This window comes from Balearica regulorum, chromosome 7 (assembly GCF_011004875.1).
Source record: "Balearica regulorum gibbericeps isolate bBalReg1 chromosome 7, bBalReg1.pri, whole genome shotgun sequence".
Lineage (NCBI taxonomy): Eukaryota > Metazoa > Chordata > Aves > Gruiformes > Gruidae > Balearica > Balearica regulorum.
The window spans coordinates 4,546,202-4,568,153 of NC_046190.1; the positions used below are offsets into that span (position 1 = coordinate 4,546,202).

Consider the following 21,952-nt stretch of genomic DNA (forward strand, 5'->3'; position numbering starts at 1 on the left):
CTTTTAAAATGCAACTGTTTCTCAAATGATTGCCTTAAAAATGTTTACGGTGGGTTGATATAATTTCTTGGGAGTTGCCTTTATCAATTATTTTTTTAAATTATTTTTTTTAAGCAAATAAAGGAGCTTTACATAACTTCAGTCTGCAGGAGGTTGCTGAGCTTTGTAATGAGTCCTGCAGCGTTTCTAAACCACTGCAATAGCGCTTTTTTTTTCTTCTTTTTCTCTTTCTTTTTTTTTTTGCAAGGAGGTTACAGAGGTCGGTGGTTCATGAGTCTCATTTTGTTGTCATATCTTCTTTTTGGCAGCTTGTTGATTTCTCTGATGTAAATAGATGTAAGTTCAGGCAAAGTTTATTTCCAAAGATGTTAACCTGAGGAGCCAAACGCGTACAATAAGCAGGATAGAAAAGAATCTATGATTATTCCTCTCCTTTCCTGAGCTCATTTTCTTTTTTTTTTCTTTTTCTTTTTCTTTTTCTTTTTTCTTTTTTCTTTTTTTCTTTTTTCTTTTTCTTTTTATTTTTTCTTTTTTTTTTCTTCTTTTTTATTTTCTGGGTTTTTTTAGGTCAGGTTTTTATTACTTGTACTGTTTATTTATTGGGACAGTACAACCTGCCCACTAACAGGATGAACTTCCTCATGCTGTACAAATACTTCACCACGCTTGTACAAATACTTCAGCATGTTCTGAAGAGACCACGTCCAAGAGCAAGATCTTTGTGCAGCCTGTAGTCTGGTTCAATCCTTACCATTTCCAGTAGGCTTGATAGCTAAAAAGTATCCGTAATGGTAAAGTTTTGTAGGTTTTTCATGTGTCCAGGGGTCATAAGCTTATCTTGCACAGGCCAAAGAATTGCTGTTGTACATGGAGAAAGCTGGTCGCTGCTGCCATGGGCCATGTTGCAATGGGTGATGGAGGAATGGAAGAGGAATTACGTGGTTTTGCTGAACTGCTACTGAATATCACATATTTTTTTTAATATGAAAATTTTATGAAGGTTTCGCTCTACCAGCCTCACTCTGCCCTTTCATGTTTCCATTCCTCTTCGTGTGAGTCATGGAAAGTTTATCATGGAACAGTTGTGGGCAGTGGTTGACTTAGAGACTTACATCTTTCTGTGAGTAATGTCACATCGCTGTCTTCACAGGAGCTCTCGAGAGTGAGATATTACCAAAGGGGAAGTTCATTTCTGGAGTGTTTGTGGAGGGTGTGGGACCAGCTTTGCTCTGAGATTTCAAAAAATGTTAGCGGCACAAACTGAGACCTTGAATTAAACAAATCTTCCTGATATGTGAGGGAAGGCACTTTAGGCAGTGACACTATTTATCCAGATTAGTGAAAACAATTAGGAGACTTTGGATAAAACAACATAGCTGTTACTCAAAGAATGGCATTAGATATTATTAAATTAGGAGCCATGTGCTCCTTCAGGTGTTACTGACCAGATGAGATCCAGCAGTATTATCTTTTCCTTAATCCTTTTTCTCCCCCCCACCCCGCTTTTTGCTAAAGGTGCTTATCCTTATTTTTATAGCATCTGTAGTTTTCATTTGAAAAAGAAAGGGGGCGAGGGCTGCCTGCCACAGAGGACATATTCCTGCCTGCTTTGAGCAATGCTTCGCCTGAAGTATCTTCTTCTGGTGCAACCGCTTCTCATCACGTGGAGAAATTACAGACATCACAGCAGCTGAAGGTCTTCCCATAACAAGGAAGCAACAGAGCAAGAACACAAAATGCTCTTGTGCTTCCACATATTAGCAGTTCTAGTTTTTCACTTTTGCTGAGAAGTAATAATATCCCTTGAGAAAAAGAGGCATTTTTGTCAGCTCTAATAAGCACATCGATACACAAATCCTTGACGTGATGCCTGACGTGAGTGGGAATAGGAGAATGGACAGAAAGAAAAAAGAAATTGTGTTTTTATGGGACTACAGACCCTATCTGTGGGAGTTGTAGCTGAGGGCCATGCTTTGGCTGGGCTTCATCCCACCTAACCTGAGAGCTGGTGGACTATTTTCTAACTTGTTTTACACATCCATATTTTCAGGCTGTGGCCTGCCCAACAGGACAATCTTAGCTCAGATCTTCAACTGGCACAGATACCTCTGGCCCTGGCCAGTAATAAATGCTGAGTGAAAGAAACAGATTTCTCCCATCCCTTTCTAGCTTCTGGGAATTGAGGATAGCAGCAATTGATAGATTTATTCTACATTAATTGTGTAATGTCTTTCAAATGCATTCATACTTTTGGCCTCAATGAGTTCCACATTTTAATTATATTGTGTGAAGAGAGGAAACCAAGTGCTGTAGCTCCACTGACATCAAACAGAGAAACAGTTATACATCAAGCTGAGAAATGTGTTACTGGTGTACTTGAAGTGTGTTTATAATAGGTTAGCAGTGTGCTACTTTTTCATGTGGTAGTAGGAAAAGCTGAATATGATGAAAAGTAACAAGGCTAGTATAGAATTTAGCCTTAAGAGTACTAGCACAAGTTTGTTTTATCTTTATTTTAAAGAATTATGAAAAAAAAAAAGAAAGCACTTTAAATATTAAGGCTGGTGACCTGAAAAATAGGTCATATACTTAGACGTCCAGACGATGTGTGTGCTTGTAAAATCTATTCCATCTGTTTTATCTTATTCATAGGGGAGGGGAATTTTATTTATATGACTGAGCATATGAAAGTAATTTCTTTTTTATAGCCATTTTGATTACAGTCTTCCCTTACAAACCTTTAAGAAAAAAGGGAGGAATTTTATGAAATGTTTATTTAACAGAAATGAAACAGAATTTCAGATCTTTCTATATAGTGAACAAAAATATGTGACGAAAAATCTCGCGTGGCTTTTTTTTTTAATTATTTTTAATTTATCTTTTTACCCTATTTAGTTTCCTGTATGGCAATGAGCAGGACATGCTGGATGCTGCATTTTCAGTGGTTTATCTCAAGGCTCTAGAGGCAGCTCTGCCTTGTGCCGTTTGCTTTTGTGGTACCTGCCAGGGTTACCTGCCAGCCTTCTCCCCAGCATCCTGAAGCCTGTGCACACAAGAGGTCCTCTTGTAACATAAAGAAGTAATTGCACAGGGAAGCTAGCAAAGAAAAGGTCTCACCTGTTTGCTGTTAAGTCCTCTGTTGCATATAAATACCTTTCTCGATAGAGTCTGCTTCAGTTGCATACAGTGGTGCAGGTCCTCTTGGCTTCAGCGGGAATTTATTGAAATCTAAGATAGCTGGTCATTTTTCTTCCCCATTCCACTGTGTGACATCTTTTATATCCATGTTTCCTACTTATGATTTTCCCAAAGATCCTCATTTTTACGAGGAGGATTGCTTTTGGCCAAGGAGCTTGAAAAGGTTGATGTTGATTTCTGCTTTGAGGTTAGAGCTGGTATACGTTTATGTACAACAGACAAATACTGTATAGACATGATCATAAATAATTCACCGTTCATTTCAACAAGAGGAAATTACATGCTACATTATTCAACAATATACAAAGACGCTGCTTGTTGTGTAAAGAGAGTAATATTCTGCCAGTGAACCGACAGCAGTTTTGCAACTAAAGTATAAAAAGACATAAATGGTTTATTACTAACTCAAATCTCATAACCTCTACTCCGTCTGCAATTCACATCCTTCTGCTTTCTGTATTGAAATGCAAAAAAGGTGGAAGATATCTGTGGCTATGACTACTGGAAGTGCTTAATGGAAGAAACAAACAACCAAAAAAGATACTGTAGATTTCTTGATTTTGTGGGTGAATGGGGAAAACAGGGGCTGCTTACGCCAGGGAAAGATCCTGGCCTTCGTGAGCATCCTTCATTGCATAGTAAAAGGTTGGGGAATGAACTTTTAAAAACCTCTTGGTAAAGAGAAAGGAGTGGCAATAGGAAATTATATCCTGACTTTTATGTGTTTATTACAGCTGGGTTTTTTAATTACATGAACATGACAGTGGAAAAATCATGTAAAATGCTGTCTGTGACTAGCAGTTATTAAAAAAAACGTAAAATCAGTCTCTATTCTATTAGCTGAGTAATATGTCATATTGCCCTGTAGTAGGTCATCAAAACCATCATCTAATTAAGCAGCCTGTTGTGTGTATGCATAAGTTGGCAGAGTTATGGTTGCTGGTGGAACTTTAAATTTTCCCTCATGACTTGTGTGATTAAGATCTTAATTCTACTGTAGCCTAAAGATTTCTTTTTTTTTTTTTTTTCTTATTTGTATCAGCTTCCCAATAAAGCATTTTCCTCAGCTGTCAAAGATGTAGTTAATGTGACTTTTCCTTGAGATTGCAATATTTGTACTGGAGTTTCATGAGAATTGTCTGCATCTGGGAAGGGTTCAGTAAATTCCAGTCCATTTTATTAACATATAAATGGACATAAAATAGGACTGAGAAGCTTATGTGGTTTTTCTAAGATCCTGTGCTCTATATCCATCAACGTATCTCTGATGGCACTTTTTAAAAATTTGAGAATTAATGTCAAATACACAAGTCTTGAATTGATTCTGTAAGAATATCTTGGATAACTCTTCGATCAGTATCACTGAGCAAGTTTCATCTCCCCATTAGAAGAGGACTGGAAAATAAATTGGATTTATATTTTTTTTCTAAATAGACAGTGCATAGTAACTGATCCTTCTGAAAATAAACTGCAAGGAGCTGGAGAGCAGAGATCCAGGAGAATATTGAGATACTCGCTGGGTGTCAAAGTGGAGGCGTTCAGCGTGGAAGGATTACATGAAAACAAACGTGTAGCGCATAATAAATTAAATGAAGTGATTCTAAGCTACCTTCTGCTTACCAGATCTTTTTCTAGCTACCACTGTAACCTATAGTTTCTTTTTTGTGCATCTCTTTTCTAGAGGTGATTTTTTTCACCTCCCTTTTCTTATCTTTTCTTACCAGAGCCCTCATCTCCATCCTTTTTCTAGTCCTTTTCTAGGAACTATCTCTGTTTTCCTGATTTTCTCTATTGCCTCCGTGGATGATATCCGGATCTGCCCTGACAGTACTTCAGTCTCCTCCTGCCTCCTTTGCTTCCTCTTTGAAAATCTTTGCTCAGGTGTCTTATTGCTGCCTGAAATGTTGACTAGCAAAGGGGAAACTTTCCCCTTGTCAGGACCTCCCTTTCTCGTCCTCCTTCTCTCCAGCAATTAGGACCGTCAGTGGTGTTTGGACAACCATTGAGCTCTTTCCTGCTTTAAATCTTGGATCCTTCTCTCCCCTTGCCTTTCCATAGCTTCCCATAGCTTCCCTTTTTCTTTTGGACATTCATTTGGGGAGAGATATTCTATGTGTAAGACAGCATAAACTTCCTTGTTTTAATATTGCACATATGAATCTGATTTAGTCTCTGTAGTCATTCAGACTTCTGTCAAAATCATCACAGGCCCATTTCTTTAGATAAGTTTTGAAGACTAGTTTCTTTGAGGGTCTTACACTGATTTCTTTCCCTTTAGTTTAAATACAGTCAGTAACGACTATGCTACGATTTCTGTCTGCCTTATCTGACTTGTAGAATAAACTCATTAAGGAAATGAACTTCTTTTTGTAGGAAGGTATTTTGCAAATACTTTTGTTCAGTATTTATCTAAATAAATATTCTTGAGTCCTTGAGACACAGCCTGCTTGCTCTGATTGCAGAAATCCTCCAGTATGTGACCAAGTTAGGCGGGAGAAACATCAAGAATACAAATAATTTTACAAAAGCATTTTGTCTCGTACAAAAAAGCAACTAGAAGAATGAGGAGTAATGCAGGATCTGAAGTGACTGCCCCATTTGATCTGGACACTTTTGTAGGAATGCACGAGGAGTTATTATGTAGAATTATAGCAATGTTTCTTAAGAATTAAAAATAAGTGTTGGAAGAGCTAAAGTCAAAATAGCCAAATTCGAGGACTCATAATTAGTAATAATTATAATTCTATGATTTAGTGTGTTGTAGGAGTAATCAGAGAACCCTTTGTGTATCCACTGTACTGTCATGAGAAATTCTTTTCATTGTTGGTGTCTTGGATATCACACAAACATGCGCTTCAGAAATGTGTATATCTGTGTTGTTTCTCAAGAACCAAGGGACAAAGTCAGACAGGAAGATTTCTGCGGAAGACAGAGGTGTGCAAAAGGATGAGTTAGATGGTTTTGAGTGGAACGAAGAGCACCGTAGAATAGGGAAGAAAGGAAGATGTTTGGAAATGATGCACAAAAAAAACATTTCTGAACCTTAAAAGGAACGGTGGATTTTTGTAGAGAAGGAACAACTACTGTGGGTCCAGAGGAGGGAGCCACTGGCAAAAAGTAATGAGAAAAGAATTTGTAGGTGTTTACTGAGGTGTATTTAAACTAGGAGAACTGTACCTACGTGAGAATTAGAATGGTGCTGATTTTTTTTTGTTACTCTGATAGTACACTAATTTTTCATAAGTGTAAATTGTCAAACATTTATTTAATATTTTGATTAAGGTGACTTGGAAATTGTATTTTCATTTAAGTAGTAAAAGTGAATGTTGGACCTTTAGATATCCCGTAAAGCAATGAGCTGGCTCTCTGGTTTAGTAAAGTTAATTATAACACAGATTAATTTCATCTGTAAAATAAGTGTAATTAAATAGCATTTTATCATCCATAGTCATCTGAGCAAAATATATTGTTCAGTTCAGGTATAGCTGTCATGCTCCTGAATTCTTCCAATTCCTTCAGCTGCTGCTTTTATTTGCAATAGTTGTATTTTATGCATGGAGTCCGTGTGCCCTTCCCTGGCCTCCCACAGAAGGGGCAGTCCTTTTTCTGTTCTTCAGAGGCAATGTGGAGCCTCTTAGTCACAATATGGATAAAACTGTTTGTGTTGAACCTGCCGGGTAATTACTCAGGTAAATACTGGGGTTGTCTGCGGAAGAGCTGAAAAGTGGGTTGTGGCAGGCCAGGTCCTGGGTGATGCTGAGGAAATGGAGGTGTTGAGAGGGGAACTGGGTCACTGCTTTCACAGGGTCACAGAGCGGCAGGGGTTGGAAGGGACCTCTGGAGATCATCTAGCCCAGCCCCCTGCTAGAGCAGGATCACCTCAAGCATGTTGCACAGGACGGCGTCCAGGCGGGTTTTGAATCTCTCCAGAGAAGGAGACTCCACAACCTCTCTGGGCAGCCTGTCCCACAGCTCGGTCACCCTCAGAGGGAAGAAGTTTTTCCTCATGTTCAGATGGAACTTCCTGAGTTACAGTTTGTGCCCGTTGCCCCTTGTGCTGTCTCTGGGCACCGCTGGGAAGAGTCTGCCCCGTTCCTCTAGACATTCACCATTTAGATACTGATAAGCATTGATGAGATCCCCTCTCAGTCTTCTCTTCTCCAGGCTGAACAGCCCCAGCTCTCTCAGCTTTTCCTCATACCAGAGATGCTCCAGGCCTCTCCTCATCCTCGCAGCCCTCCGCTGGACTCTCTCCAGTAGTTCCCTGTCTGTCTTGTGCTGGGGAGCCCAGAACTGGACACACAACTCCAGATGTGGCCTCACCAGGGCAGAGTAGAGGGCAGGATAACCTCCCTCGACCTGCTGGCCACGCTCTTCTTAATGCACCCCAGGACACCATTGGCCTTCTCGGCCATGAGGGCACACTGCTGGTCATGGAGAGCTTGTTGTCCACCAGGACTCCCAGGGCCTTCTCCACACAGCTGCTTTCATGTGTATCCGTATTGGGATGGACAAGGAGCATCACAGCACTGAAACCTTAAGCTATTCTTGTTCTCAGGGGCTGAAGGGAAGTTCTGTCTTTATCAAGTGGCAAAAGCCGAAATAGAAGTTGCCTCTCAGAGCCATTCATTACTATTGTCCCTTAGGTTTACCCCATCTTTTTCTTTTCCTTTTCATCCTATGCCAGTTTATTGTTTTGCTTCTGACTTTTGAAGATTGTTTAAAATATTTCCTGTCTTTAGTTCCTCCAGAAAATTAATTCTTGAAAATAAAAATATAGTATATAGAAGAAAATAAAAATAGTATATAGAAGAAGGTATATTATCTGTGAACTTTTGTATTTGATAATAAGGCTTCTCAAAATAGTTGATTTTGACCTTAAAATGTAGTAGTTCCAGTAAGGTATTCAATAAACCATGAAAACAGAAATTCTAGAGGAACTATGCATAAATATGCTTTAATTAAGACCATCCTTAAGCTGATGATTTGTTTGTGACTTTAAGTGTCTCTGCTGTGAACACTGCCTGGAAAGCCAAGCATGGACACACTCAAACCAAGACCAAAGGTTGACATAAATACTTTAAACAGCTCTGGTCACTTTTTGGCTGTAAGCAGCCATAGTGTTGAAGTATTTAAAGGAGGATGGCACGTACCCTGTGCAGCAGGATACTTCAACCCCCGGTCTGTGGGGATGTGGAGACCTTCATGGGACCCACAAGTGGTCAAGTCCCTGCCTGTGGTGGCTGCCTTGTGGCAAGGGGACATGTGCTCCTGCGTTTTGTGCTCAACTGCTCCCATACTAAAGTGCACACCATTAAGAGGATTTGCTGGATCCAGGATCTTGCTTTGGAGTTGCATTACTGATGGTACATTTCGTTTAAGTAACACATCTTGCCATTTTTAGCTGAGTATTGTTTTCAAAATGTGTTTGGCTAGTAGTGCTGAAAGTATCTAGGTGACTTTGCAGTGCCTTGTGGGTGATTATTCTTGTCCCAGAATCATTTGGTCCAGAAAACAGATATCCTGTAATGAGCCGTTGCTCGTGTCTATTATTTAATCCCTTCAATTTGCTGCATGTTTTACTTGTGGCTTTGGGGATTTTGTTTGGCTTTTAATCTCATATGCTTGAAAGGAGACTGTTATCATATCCCTGCCTTGTTCTCTTAACCAGGATCGTGCTCCACTTCAGGACAGTTAATTTAAGGTCCCCGTGTACAGATAGAGTAAATATTTAAATCTGTGTTACTGGACACTGTCCAAAAATGCTTCCATATTTAAAGAGCAGATTGAGATCTGTTAGATAGGTTAATGAGCGTCTGAGGGAAGTCGTGTAGTGTTACCTGTGGTAGCAACTGCTCGTTGATGTCAGCAGATGCGTGATTGAAAAGAAAGGGCAGCTCGCTGTGAACTTGAAGCCGAATGCTTCCTGGGTTTAATGTTGTGAGTGCTGTAATTAATATGCTTGGCAAATAGAAGACATCTTTCAAATAGAATTGTGAAATTACTTGTGGTAGATTGTACTTTGCTATGGCTTTGAATGAAGGTGAATGTAGATACTATGTCTGCTGTTCTGTGTGTATCTATATATATCTTTTTGTTTCTTTAGGTTGTACAATGCAAATCTTTGAAACCATCTCTGGGAAGATGAAGCTTCCAGTAGCAGCAGTCTGGTTTGGAATCTGCGTGTTTTAAGAATACCTGGGAATTTCTACCCATATTTGCCTATTCCAGCGTAAATCAGAGGACAATGAGTTATTTTTATTTATTGCATATTTTTACGCTACATAACAACTTTTCTTCCCTCCCATTTTGTTCAATGGGAAAAACTTGAGCCAGTTGTGTAGCTGATTCTTACTTCACTACATTCCTCTTACAGAGCCAAATTCTTGGAAACCACGTCGACAGTACATCTATTTTTGTGTGTTCAATGTTGTTGTTTGGTTTGGTTTTTTTTCTTTATGTGACATATGCCACTTTTTGAGTGCTTTTACCTGTTCTGCTTGGAGGGTGTCCTTTTGCGTTGCTGAGTAGTCATAGAACCACTCAAGGAATTAAATAATTTCAGAGTCACAGAAGATGACTCATGCTTCAGAAACATTTTTATGGCTGTGCTTGGCTCATTAATACAGGAGTTCAACAGTAGTAATATGAGGTATTGCATTAATTGTTGCATACATTTATTACCAAATGACTTGCACAGACAGTGTTTCAGATGCCGTGGACCTAATCATAATAACCAGAAGTGTCCTGTTTGCAAAGGAGAAAATAAGATCCCTTTGTACACTGATAGCAAGCAGATGAAGTTGCTTGCAGTTTTGGAAGTAAGGACTGATCACAGTGAAAGCTGGAATGGATTTTTCTGCTTGAGGAAGGGGAAGCTATGCAGCTTAATATTTGGGTTGATTATAATGACTCTAGTGATGGCATCCTACATACTGACTGGAGCCAAACACAGCCTGTTGTTAATACCATCTCCCTTCCATTATGGAGCTTTTACTAGCAATCCAAGCTTAATGGACAATGAAAGCCTTAGTGACATGCAAGACCATTACCAGCCTTCTAAAATGAATATTTCATACGTGAAGGATTATCCAAGCATTAAATTAATTATTGACACTATTACTTCAAAGATAGAGTTTATAACGAGACAGCGCCCTGATTTAGAAGAGCTGAGGAAACAAGAGCCACATGTAAGTATGAATTAAAGTGTGTCTGAAACTGCTGTATACTTGCTTTTTTCAAGACTTCTGGGTCAATCTTTTACTGAGATAAAAAAGTGCAGCTACTCAGATGTCCATATACTTATTTACATCACCTAGAGCCTCCTGATTTACACCAGCTGAAAAGCTGATGTTGTAGATCACGTCCTTCTGAGTCATGAGCAAAATAGATGGGTTATATAAGTGGTCTTGACACCTGAAACAAAAAATCAGGCAGTCTTCCAATAGCTGTACAATCTCATTGAATTTTTACCTTGTCTCATGCAAAATCATTCTGACATAGATTTGCTAGTCACCTTAAATAGTAAATAAGAAAGGAGCCTTTCTAATAACCAATTACCAGTATGCCTTCCTGACAATCCAGTCATTGCAAACCTTTTATTTCAAGAGTTAAAAACTGGAAGTCAATTTGATTCGCGTATTATGTGTTTGACTTTAATTCCTGGGGTTGCAGGGTTATTGGGGGATTATTGAGGTCCTTTCTGGCCTAAAATCAAAGGATTTCTAAATGTACTCCTCTCCTAGTCCAACTGCTTATACAGGATTGGGTTCCAATGTCATCAGAAGAAATCAGTTAGGTCAACTTTGTAGTTAAAAAAAAAAAACCGTTAAAAATGTCCACATATTGTTTCTATTGTGTTCTTTTACTGCGGTAAGTTAGAAAAGAATAACTGTCAATTTTTTGCTGCCTTGACTGAAATTCTTGTTCTTTATGTTGCAGATGTTTTCAGTAATTCCTAATAAATTCCTTCCAAATAGCAAGAATCCTTGTTGGTATGAAGAGTACAGAGGAAACACAACCACAGATCCTTATGCAACAAACTCCTATGCACTGTATTCAAAACGCTTTCGAACCATATTTGATTACCTCAGGAAGGTATTTTGGAACCACTTGTACCATTATAAGGACAAACACTACCGCCTGCGCTGTCTCCCCCATTTCTACATCATTGGCCAGCCCAAGTGTGGGACGACAGACCTGTACGACCGGCTCAGGCTGCACCCCGACGTTCGGTTCTCAGCAATCAAAGAGCCACACTGGTGGACAAGAAAACGGTTTGGTGAGTAAACATGTCCTCTGGTATCGAGGCGAGTTGTCTCTATTAAAATTTGACATTTTTTGTATATATTTGGGATGAAGTGTATGGATTTGCTCCATATTGGCTTGTCTTGAAACTGATGGAGTTACTAGTTTTGAAAAATCTGGGTGATGGCTGCTGAGTAGGTTCCATCCTGCTTTTGTTTAATGATGTATTGGATTAAACTTTTTGAGATGATGCACATTTCATTTGGTTTATTTGCAGGGATCTGGAAAATCTAGGAAAAAAAAAAATCATTAGATAAAACCAACCCTGTAAAAAACCCCCAGTTTGTAAAAGCAGGTAGAGGAACTATGAAGTTGTGATGGGAGATTTAAAGAATAGCACTGATTGATAGTTTTCTATTGCAAAATTCTGTAAAGAATTTCTTACATGAATAAATGACAGGTCAATATTTGAAATGTGGGTGGCTTCAGTCCTTATGGTTCCATAAATACAACTGTGCTTTGTGGTAAGAACTTCATTAGTGTTGCAGCTCTAGTCAGGCACTGAACAGTAGAGATGGTATGCATGAGAAGGCTCTCTCACACTGAGGAACCTGCACATATTTTTGATGCTCTTTCCCTGGATGACATCAATATTTCATGAAGTGACCCTTCATCTCTGAAGGTAGACTTGAATAGCTGAGGTTATGGCCTGTTGGAGAAAAATGCATGTACCCCTCATGATTGCACCTTCAAAGTGTGTCTGAGGGCCGTGTGGCTGAGTGCATTGTTTTATCCACCTGAAGTGTTATGTCCTTCTTGTTCTCTCTTCCCCGGGCACCAAGGAAGGTCAGTCTTGTGGTTAGAGACTAGATGAGGTGCAGAAGACCCGTTTTCAATTCCTGACTCTGCTGAGTGCTTAGTGCCTTCCTCTAAATGAAGATGCATGTAACAGTGGCTGCATTCCACCCAGGCTCTGGATTTTCCCACTGTTGGGTCTAGCTGTTAAGTGCTGGTATGCTCTCACTTTGTGCGACTTTGGTATCAAAGATCACAGGCTTTTCTGTGATATTACTATTTCCAAGAGGAAGACACTGGTTATTTTACGGTGACATCTTTGCTTCTGTTTCTCATTTGCTGTTGCTTTACTGCAGGCACTGCCTTTGGAACAAGAAAAAGCCTAGCATGGGGTAGATCTTTTCATCAGGACTTTGCATCACTACTTGCCTTTGGTGCTTTTCTAAGCTTCCTTGAAATGGGAAGCTATCTCTTCTAATGAACTGCGGTGGCTAAAGGCAAGGAAAGACACTTTCTGAGGGACCAGGACACCTGTAGTGCTGCTTCTGTCCTTTATTTTGGGGTCATACCTTCAATTCTTTATTTCTCCTACATGTGATGTTGCCATTTCCACCTCCCTTCCTTGCACCCTGGAGCCCAGAAGAACCTCTGAGCTCCTGCGGATGGGGCTTTGTTCCTCAATGCTCAATGAGGACAAGGGCTCAGCCACAGAGCCAGGATTTCATGATTTTGCTGGGTTCTTAGAGTTTGGATTTTCTTCCTTTCCAAATGTCATAAGTAAGTGGCTGAGATAAGTATTTTAAATATTTTCTCAATGTTTGTTATAAACTAAGAGTTAAAGCAATATGACAAAAAGACAGTTTTGCTTTTGAGATAATTTGGTCCAATTTAGGAGACACTGGAGGTACCAGTGTGAATTGAGTAGTCAAATAAGAGAAGCATTGTGGTGCCCCCTGAAGCCCCATGAGAAGGCACTCGTTCATCACAGTCAGTGGCTGACTGAAGATAAGTGATAAGAATTACCTCCTGACCTGAAGGTGAAAAGTCAGATCAGTGAAGAAAGGGGATTTTAGACTTGGATGCCTTCCAGCACAAATGCCGTGCTGCTTGTCTCTGGATGTGTAGATGCAGGGACTGACAGCAAAACCATCTGTGGAAGATCTTGTGTTCCATGAGAGTGCTCGCAGGAAAGGCTGAACTGAGCTGGTACGTTAAGCTAAAATCCTTTATACTAAGTAGTTCTCTACACCTACATTAGCCTCAACATAAAGATATGGAATCAATGTTGGAGGAAGTAGTGCATCCAGCTGCTGTAAAGCAAGACTGGACTCACTAAAGCTCAGAACTGGACCTACGAAACAGGCAGAAGAGTGTAAGAAATCAGGCTGGAATGCATATACTTTGAGAACAAGGATGAGTTCCTATCTCTCTGCTGGCATTCACAAACCCTTCACTTGCATAGTCTTGTGGTCAGCCACTGGGGACCAAGTGCAGATCCTTGAAGATCTTGAAAATTTGTAAAGCTGTAGAATGAGGAAAGATTGCAGAGCTTGTGATCGCATGGGCAGGAGATCTGTGGAGAGGATCTTCTGATCATCTCAGGCTGTCTGCCATTGAGAATGAAAGATTAAGTTTGCTCCTGGTGGCTCAGTTCTTTCATTCTGCTTCAATAACACATTAGCTAATGGTTACTATTTAAAAATATATGTTAAAAAAAAAAGGAGAATATGGCAAATAGACTAATAAGTGAAACTGAGACAGCCCCTTTTATAAGTCAGCTGGTGGGTATGATCCTATGCTTCTGGCTATTAACTTGGTTTAGTTTGTAACACTTATCTAGACAAGAAAGTCTCTTTGTTCTATGGCATCCTCCGATTCAGTGGATTTTTATGAGACTGACTAATTTCAGCTGAAGCTAAACAGCCCTCCTGGGGAGACCCCATTTCGCAGATCACCACTTTCCTGTTCTGCTGGGATGGCTGATGCTCTATAGGACTTTGTCCCAGCTTGACTGTCTCTCTTTCCTGGCTTTTAGCCACAATTTCTATTCCCATGAGTGGGGTAGCAACAAACCAAGGCAGTCTGTAGCACCATGCTTGTCCCTTTTTTTTTTTTTTTATTCCCCTCAAAATAAGTCAAAATATACTGCTGAGCTTTCTTCTACCCTCATTAAATCACACTTTCCTAAAGGGGAAATTCAGATGGAATGGACAAAAGAACTCCCTTGCTGAGCTTTCCTCTCACATAACTGATAATTATTGGCCTTGCAGGAACAAGAAGGGGAGAGCTGAGAAGTCCTGCTCTATACTCTTAGCTTTGCTCCTACTCTGTTGCCTTCCCAATACTGTCCTTGACCACTGCCCACTTGAGAAACTCTCTCGTGGTATGGCAAGAAGCAAGAATGCAAAGATGGGCATGGGGAGCGTGTACAGAAAGTGGAGAAGTGAGACTAGATTTGGAAAGAAGAGTGGGAAATGGGGTATAAAATCACAGATGTTGCTCAAGTGCTGAGAAGTGCAGGGAGAAGGTGATACTGAGCGCACCCTGGAGTATAGGGAAGGCGAGGAGAAGGTGATGACACTATCGTGGAGCTTTGTTTTCATACTTGTGAAAGACAAAAACATGAATGATTTCCCAGATTTCTGATTTTGATAAGTGCATGTTGATTTGCATTTTTGGCATCAGACCCTGTTCTCAAACTCAATACAGTAAATCTAGTGGGAGTTCCAATATTACTTCAATTTATGTTAGTGCAAATGAAAGCAGAATCTGGTCTTTTATATTCATTCCAAAAGCTAAATTTAGAAGAAAATAAATGCAAGCTATTCATGCAGGAACTATAAAACAGAACACTTAAGATATTTCCTATCACTCCGAATTTATGGCTTAATCGCATAGTATCTCGAATCTCAGCTACTTCATTATTGGCACTTTTATCTGAGCACTACACTTCATCGGTCTAATTTTGTGCTGACGTTAGCTGGCTCAGTGCCAGCCATGTCAATGAAGCTGTTTTGATTTACACCAGCGGTTAATCTTGTCCTGCTATTATTATTTTTTTTTATTATTATTTATTTTAAATAAACGTGTCTCTTTTCACTGTTTTTAGGAATCATTCGCCTAAGAGATGGATTTCATGATCGCTACCCGGTGGAAGATTACCTCGACCTGTTTGACTTAGCAGCACATCAGATTCAGGGTGTGCTGCAGAGCGAAGCAGCAAAAGAGCGCGGCAAGATGAACAACATCATAATCGGTAGGGCAAACACAGCCGCTGAACTATGACTCTGTAGCTCCAGGTTGGCAGCATTCGTAGCTGAGGCATGAGAGGGGCATTTTCCCAGATGTGAAGGGCTCACAGCACAGGGTTCCTGATGTCGGTTTTCTCTGCTGTGTGCGGATAGTGCAAATTCTTGCCTTTTCCTGGAGGGTGGTTACTTGCTTTGTTAAAAAGTTGTGATTATCTTTAGAAAATGCCTGAGCAAGCAATAAATGTCTGATGAACATCAGCATTTAATTAAATCTTTTTTTTTTAAAAAAAAGAGTGAGAATGACCTTGGTGACTCCTTCAAACATTGCATTTTGTTTTCGTTACGAAGGGTTTGCCTGTAGTGACGGGATTGTAGCTTCAGATTCAAAGGCTGTAGCAACGTGTCTGGGATAACACACTAACTGTGGTATTACAACATACAATGGGCGCTGTAGAAATCCTGTAGCTGACTGGAGACAGTTTCCATGATAGTAACACAGCTCTTCTCAAGCTCCAACATAAGATACATGGAGGAAGAAGGGTTGTAGGAAGAAGGACCACCCTTTTTTGTGTCATCATCCCCATGTAGCCTGTGATGGACTGGAAGAAATATGATTAAACTCCTGAGCTGCTTTGTTATCAGCAAAGATAATGCAAGTTTCAAGAGCAGGAATATAGAGAGTCAAGTTGAAGCTATCTTACGCTGTATCTCTTTTCAGGCGTGGAACCTAGAGGCACAGTACAGGGTACTATTTGAAGATAATCTTACAGTTTCAGTTGATACTAAATTACCTGATTAGCATTAAAAATGGTTTAGAAATGCAATTGTATGGTACCTTTTGGAAGACTGTGGTTAGGATTGAGCTCTAGGGAGGGATCCCTGGATTGCTTTCCGTGACACACAGTGGTCAGTCCATTGTGCTCATCCACTGTGGTCCATGGTGCCATCAGTTTACAATGCCCATGAGGAGCATCTTCAGAAATTTCTAAATTCTGCTTTTGCTGTCCGTTAAAATCAGAAAACTGAGGGGAAGAGAGGTTTACAAGGCTTACTCTGTCACCTCAAAATTTCCCGGGGAAACCAGACACATTCCATGAAAATACTAATTGTGCAAGAGACAATCCCCTGTTGAAGAGAGGCTTTTCAAGTAGACCTGAAGTCATTATTCTACAGAAAATACAGACAAGATTTTTGCTGCCTGCCCTCAGAGGGAATACCCTCAGATTAATTTTTTTTTGGTCTCATTCTAACCACAAAAAATTAACCTGTTGTTGGCTGGAGGAAATCCTGACGATGTCTTACATTGTTTAAACCAGAGACTTGGCTATAGTCACATTTGTTCAGTACTTCCTCAGCCTCCATTTGAGTCTTATCGTTCACTTTATTAAATATTCAACATTGAGCAAATTTGCAAGATGGGGTCTTAAGAAATGTTGCCATCAAGGACATCTGCAGATTTTCCTCCTACTTACAATAATATCTCCTGTCCTTTCATGGGTGAAGTGCTTATACTAATTAAATTCACTAATCTAATTTGCAATGTACATCTTTGATTACTTACCTCCTGTTACAGCTTTTTCTAGAGTTCACTTTGTGTTTCTTTTTCCTGTTGTCTCATTTCTTGTTTCATTAAGGTTCTGTTCGCTTTTCTTATTAAGTTTACAGGAAAAGTCCTGAATGATTATACTCATTAAGTTAGTCTTTTTATGACCTTGGTAAAAAAAAGCAAAACAAAGATAGCTAGTCTAAAAGGAATCTGTATGAATATCAGGTTTGCTGGGAATCCTCCATTTTCTTATTTCAGATGACTAGAAAGAAAAAATCAAATTAAAACTATAAACATTTCAGTAGTTCATCATGTTACATTATTTTGAAAAGTTAAGCTTCTCTGGATATTATACTTAGTGAGTAATAATTGCATTTCCCCCCCAAAAAAAATCTGCTTAGAGATGAACCAAAGAGAACAACACTCATCTGTCCTGAGGCATTCTAAGCAGCAATTGTTTATTTGTGATCATTAATAGGATAAATTCAGAGGAATGTCTTGTGAAAACACAATATGATTTTAATCCATTAATGACTGAATAAAGAGGTTATACATCTATTCTTTAGGCAATTTAGTAATTAATTCATATGTTAAGTCCATTAGAAAATTAATATATTTTTGGTTGCACTGCAGTAACTTGACATAATTACTATAGCAGTGCTTAATTTATCTCATGTTTAGTATGGCTCGTTGTCTTTGTAGATATTAAATCTGTGTTATAAAACAGAAAGGAACACTGTCAAATTGTCAGGAGTATTTTTGGCTGCTTCAGAAAATTATAATTGTAAGAGTCAGCAGAGACCAGAATGTTGGGGATTTTATTCCCCAAGCCCTCCTCCCCCTTAATTCTTGACAGTCATCTTGTTTTGAGGAGATTTGCCTTCTTGAACCCAGGCTATCCTGGACCGACTGCATGAGAGCATCACCTTGAGTCCCTGTTAACGCTTTAGCATGGTTCGGTTGGGTGCCTTGCTCGTATGCTGCCTGCAGATTTTTGGTGGTGGCAGCTGATCCAGCTGAAACGATGTCTGTGGAGTATTCTGGTCTGTGATGTTAAGAGAATCTGCCCGTATATATGTAAATGCGCTGATTTTATTTAGTTCAGATAGCACATGTGTAAGCAGATGTTCTTATGCTCAGGATTGGTCACTATGTATGAGCTAGCTGGAATAAATCCAATAGAGCATCAAATATGATCAGAGGTCTGCTGAGAGAAATAGATGGCTGGATCAAGTCATAGACTTTAATCTTCGGCATGATTTAGACATACATTTTTGAGGGAGCAGTTTAAGCCTAGTCTTTCCTGCCAAGGAGATGTAGCAGTGACTTTCCAAGGTTGCTCTCATCCCTGGAGTGCACTATGCTGAAAATCTGTGTATGCAAGTGCTTCTACCCATTTGCATTACACCATCTTCCGACAGCGCAGAAATAGCTGCATGGTGGTTTTGCGGTACGGCTATCTCAGCTCTTCTCCTATATTTAGTCTTTCGTCTTCCTGCTACACTCAGCGTGGGAGCTGGGCTAATTGAGTTTTAATTGACAAGTCAAAGCCCACCGATGATTAGGCAGTGCTTTGGCTAATTAATTCAGGATGGAAAAGCAGGGCTGTTGTGGACACCGAGCTTTAGCCAATGGACCTGATCTCCTCCTTTTGAAAAGAGGCAAAATGAACATGACAGAAGATTAATGTGTTTTCTAACAACTCCTAGACTTTATTAATGTAGCACATTATGTTAAGCTGAAGATTAGAGCCTTTTTCATGTTGTGTTTTGGCCATCTTTTAGAATTTTTATTGGACTTTCCCAGGAGAGAGAGAAAAAAAGCAAATCATGTGCAAGTATATAAACCTACAACATTATTTTTTTTAATCTCATTCCTTTCGATTCAAAAAGCCTCATTAACAAGAATTAGCTCTCATAAGACTGTCAGAGAGTGGAAGTTTCCAAAAAGCTTCTATATATGTTTTATTAAATGGTAGTGTGCCACATAAATGCCAGTATTACTTAAAAATACAGGGAAGATTACACAATTCAAAACATCATATCAGATCATTTATTTAGCAGCCGAAGCACCATATCTCTTGTTCTAGCAGAGACATTACTGATTGTGTTTCTCCCTGTAGTATTACTTTCAGAGCAAGCTTCTTCAGAAACTAAGGATGTCAGAATCTGGCATTTAACCAAATGTGTTATTTATTCTATAGACCTTTTATCTAATTGTTAGTAAATAGTTTATTTGACTTAATCTACATGAATAACTGTAGTTATATAAAAAAGCTCCAATAATGGATAATTCGCAAAAAGGGAAATTTCAAACAGCCGTAACAATTCAGCTGGTTAGTGCTCTTTTTTATATTTATGTTCTAAACACTTGATCCGCTGGAGAGGTGGTTTCCACTTTTTTTCCTTAAGTTTGTGTCCAATTGTACAATTTGTTAGCAAGTTACTTCTCTGAGATCAGGAGCATTAAAACCAACCCTTGGGGTGCTACAGAGACCATGGCAGGTCTTCAGCAGCGACGAGCCCCTGCCTCCTCGCTCGAGGATGTGCCAAAACCCTGAGCAGTCCATTCCAGCCCAGATCAAATGTATTTGCTTGTGTTAACCACTAACGGGAAGCAGCGTGGTTAGTGGACAGTACTATTTCAAGTGGGATTACATAAAACCTGCCATAACCATCGCTACCTTCACAAAGGTACGAGGCAGTGTGACTGCTCTGGCTCTGGGGAGCATTGGCCAGATCAATTTGCAAGAAGAAAGGTATGTTGAAATTAATAGAGTCAATTTTAAACAGTCTACACCAGTTCAAAATCCTGCTGATTTCCACTCCAATACACAGAATGAAATGAGTTACTAGCAGAGATGCTTTTAATTTCCAGGGGAGGCCAGTGCCTCGACGATGTGGGACAACAACGCTTGGATTTTCTTTTATGACAACAGTACTGAAGGAGAACCTCCCTTCTTAATCCAGGATTTTATCCATGCCTCCCAACCAAATGCCAAACTTATCATCATGCTGAGAGACCCGGTTGAAAGGTGAGCAAGGATCACGTTGCTAAAATATGCAAGAAAAATTTCTTACTGTAATAATTTTATTCGCTCTCTTGGATGCAAATAAATGTTCACATGGGATTTGACAGAGTTACTTGGTTTATAACGAGAGGTGCCAAGGGGTCTTGCTCTGTGTATTTTGGCATACGTAATTGTGATAGTGTTTTAAAGAGGGGCATGTGAATGTAAATGCCACAGTGAATGCCATGCATGGACACCTGGGCTACTTTGAAAAAATTAAATTTATACCTTGCCAAATGCAATATAACTCCATCTACCTGAGCTAATATGCCCTGGTTCTCAGCAGGGCTCGCTAGATTGACTGCGGCACTGCATTTACATGTCTTGGCATAAGTGGTCCTGTGAAGTGCTTCAATTCATGTTAAATAATAAGGTTTATGTCTCCAAGGGGTATACTGTTCAAAATGATTAAAAGATTGCAAATAGCTCCAGAGTCAGCAAATGATAAAAACTCTTTTTAACCTTAAAAATGTTTGGTGCAGCACTTATATAAAGCTTCCTTAGACAATTTTAGCTTGCACAGCTAGCAGCTGCTTAGGACTTCATCCTTGGTCTTCCTGACTTTGCCTGCAGTGGAAGGGCTCTACTTTTGCAGAGTTCTTGAATGGTTTTCCATTGTGTTAGCCATGAATGCCTTTCTTTCCACTTGCACTTCACTTTTTCCCTCCAATCTTCCTCCAGATTTCTAGGGCATTTCTTTCCACTGTGTCCTCTGCAGGAGGATGATAACGATGAGGATAATGGGAAGGGTGGAGGGCATGGAGGCAGAGTCCGAAAGGATTAGACCAAGGGGGTGTGAATTGCTCCCTAGGGATACTCAGGATATTTAGGGCTAGGTCAGCGCTCAAGGGCAAAGCCCCAGAAACACCCAGCAAAGAGAAGGGGGTGCCGATGATGGTGGGGACCAGGCTTGGGCACTGGGAGAAGGGCAGGCATGGGGCGCTTGTGAAGGCAGCCCGTACTCCGCTGCCCGGCAGCTGCACAGAGCAACTGGGCAGCGGGAAGGGACGCGTGCTCCTTGACGAGCTTCCCCGGTGGCAGGACGTGACTTCTGGTGAGAGGCAGAGCAGGGCGAGTGCTTCCCATCTCCTCTGTCATGAAATACAGTTCTCAACTTTGAACGGCATCTCCTGACCTCAGGACTGAACAGTAATTTTCTGTGAGAGAGCTGGCTGGCGTGGCTTTCTTGTGTAAATTACTGACAAATTCCCTGATTGCTTTAACCACCCTCTGTAATGTGAGTGTACGTCTTTGCCAGCTTTAATAAGGGTGAGGTAAAAAAGCCAGCTTCATCCCCCTTACTGTATTTATGATAAACTGGTTTCTTTTTGTTTACGATTCCCTCTGCCCTTGTTGCTGATCGCTCATCTGAGCTGCAGCAGCAAAAGGAGACGTGGCAGAAGGGGCAGCTCCATCGGCGATGCAGGGCAGCGGGGCAGCTGCCTTGCAGCAGCCAGGAGGACAAGGATGCTGCACAGGGTCTGGGACAGGGTCTGATCTAACCTGCACAGAGTCTGGTCTGTCCTCCAACCAGGGATACTCGGAGAAGGGACATCAAGGTTTGTGATGGTGGGCGTCGATGGCATCATTATTTCGTTGTAATGGATGGTGATTGAGGGTAATGACTTCAAGTAGCCGGAACAGCTGAAATCCTAATCAGCAAAGATTTTATTTCCAAACAGATGTCCCCAGAATTAAAAACAGATGGAAAGAAATATAGAAAATCTCAGCTGCCCTGCAGAGAGAGAACTTGTCTTCAAGAACATAGTTTTCCATAAGATGTCAGCAAGTCTTTAAAATGATGCATTAATTTTAATGGATGATTAGAAATACTAAGCAGTCACA

General features: G+C 40.2%; 2 protein-coding genes across 8 annotated transcripts in view; both read left to right on the plus strand.

Annotated features, from left to right (window-relative positions):
* Window positions 1-21,952, plus strand: part of FAM53B (family with sequence similarity 53 member B) — a 527,638-nt gene that overhangs the window by 345,583 nt on the left and 160,103 nt on the right. The gene's annotated exons all lie outside the window — the stretch shown is intronic.
* The window catches only part of CHST15 (carbohydrate sulfotransferase 15), a 50,145-nt gene that overhangs the window by 20,872 nt on the left and 7,321 nt on the right, over window positions 1-21,952 (plus strand). For all 4 annotated transcript variants that reach the window (XM_075757671.1, XM_075757672.1, XM_075757673.1 and 1 more), the window contains 4 exons: window positions 9,305-10,388; window positions 11,140-11,479; window positions 15,350-15,496; window positions 19,915-20,071. In XM_075757671.1, the coding sequence (XP_075613786.1) occupies window positions 9,801-10,388; window positions 11,140-11,479; window positions 15,350-15,496; window positions 19,915-20,071 (1,232 nt within the window). In that variant the 5' untranslated portion in view covers window positions 9,305-9,800. The remainder of the gene's footprint in view (window positions 1-9,304; window positions 10,389-11,139; window positions 11,480-15,349; window positions 15,497-19,914; window positions 20,072-21,952) is intronic.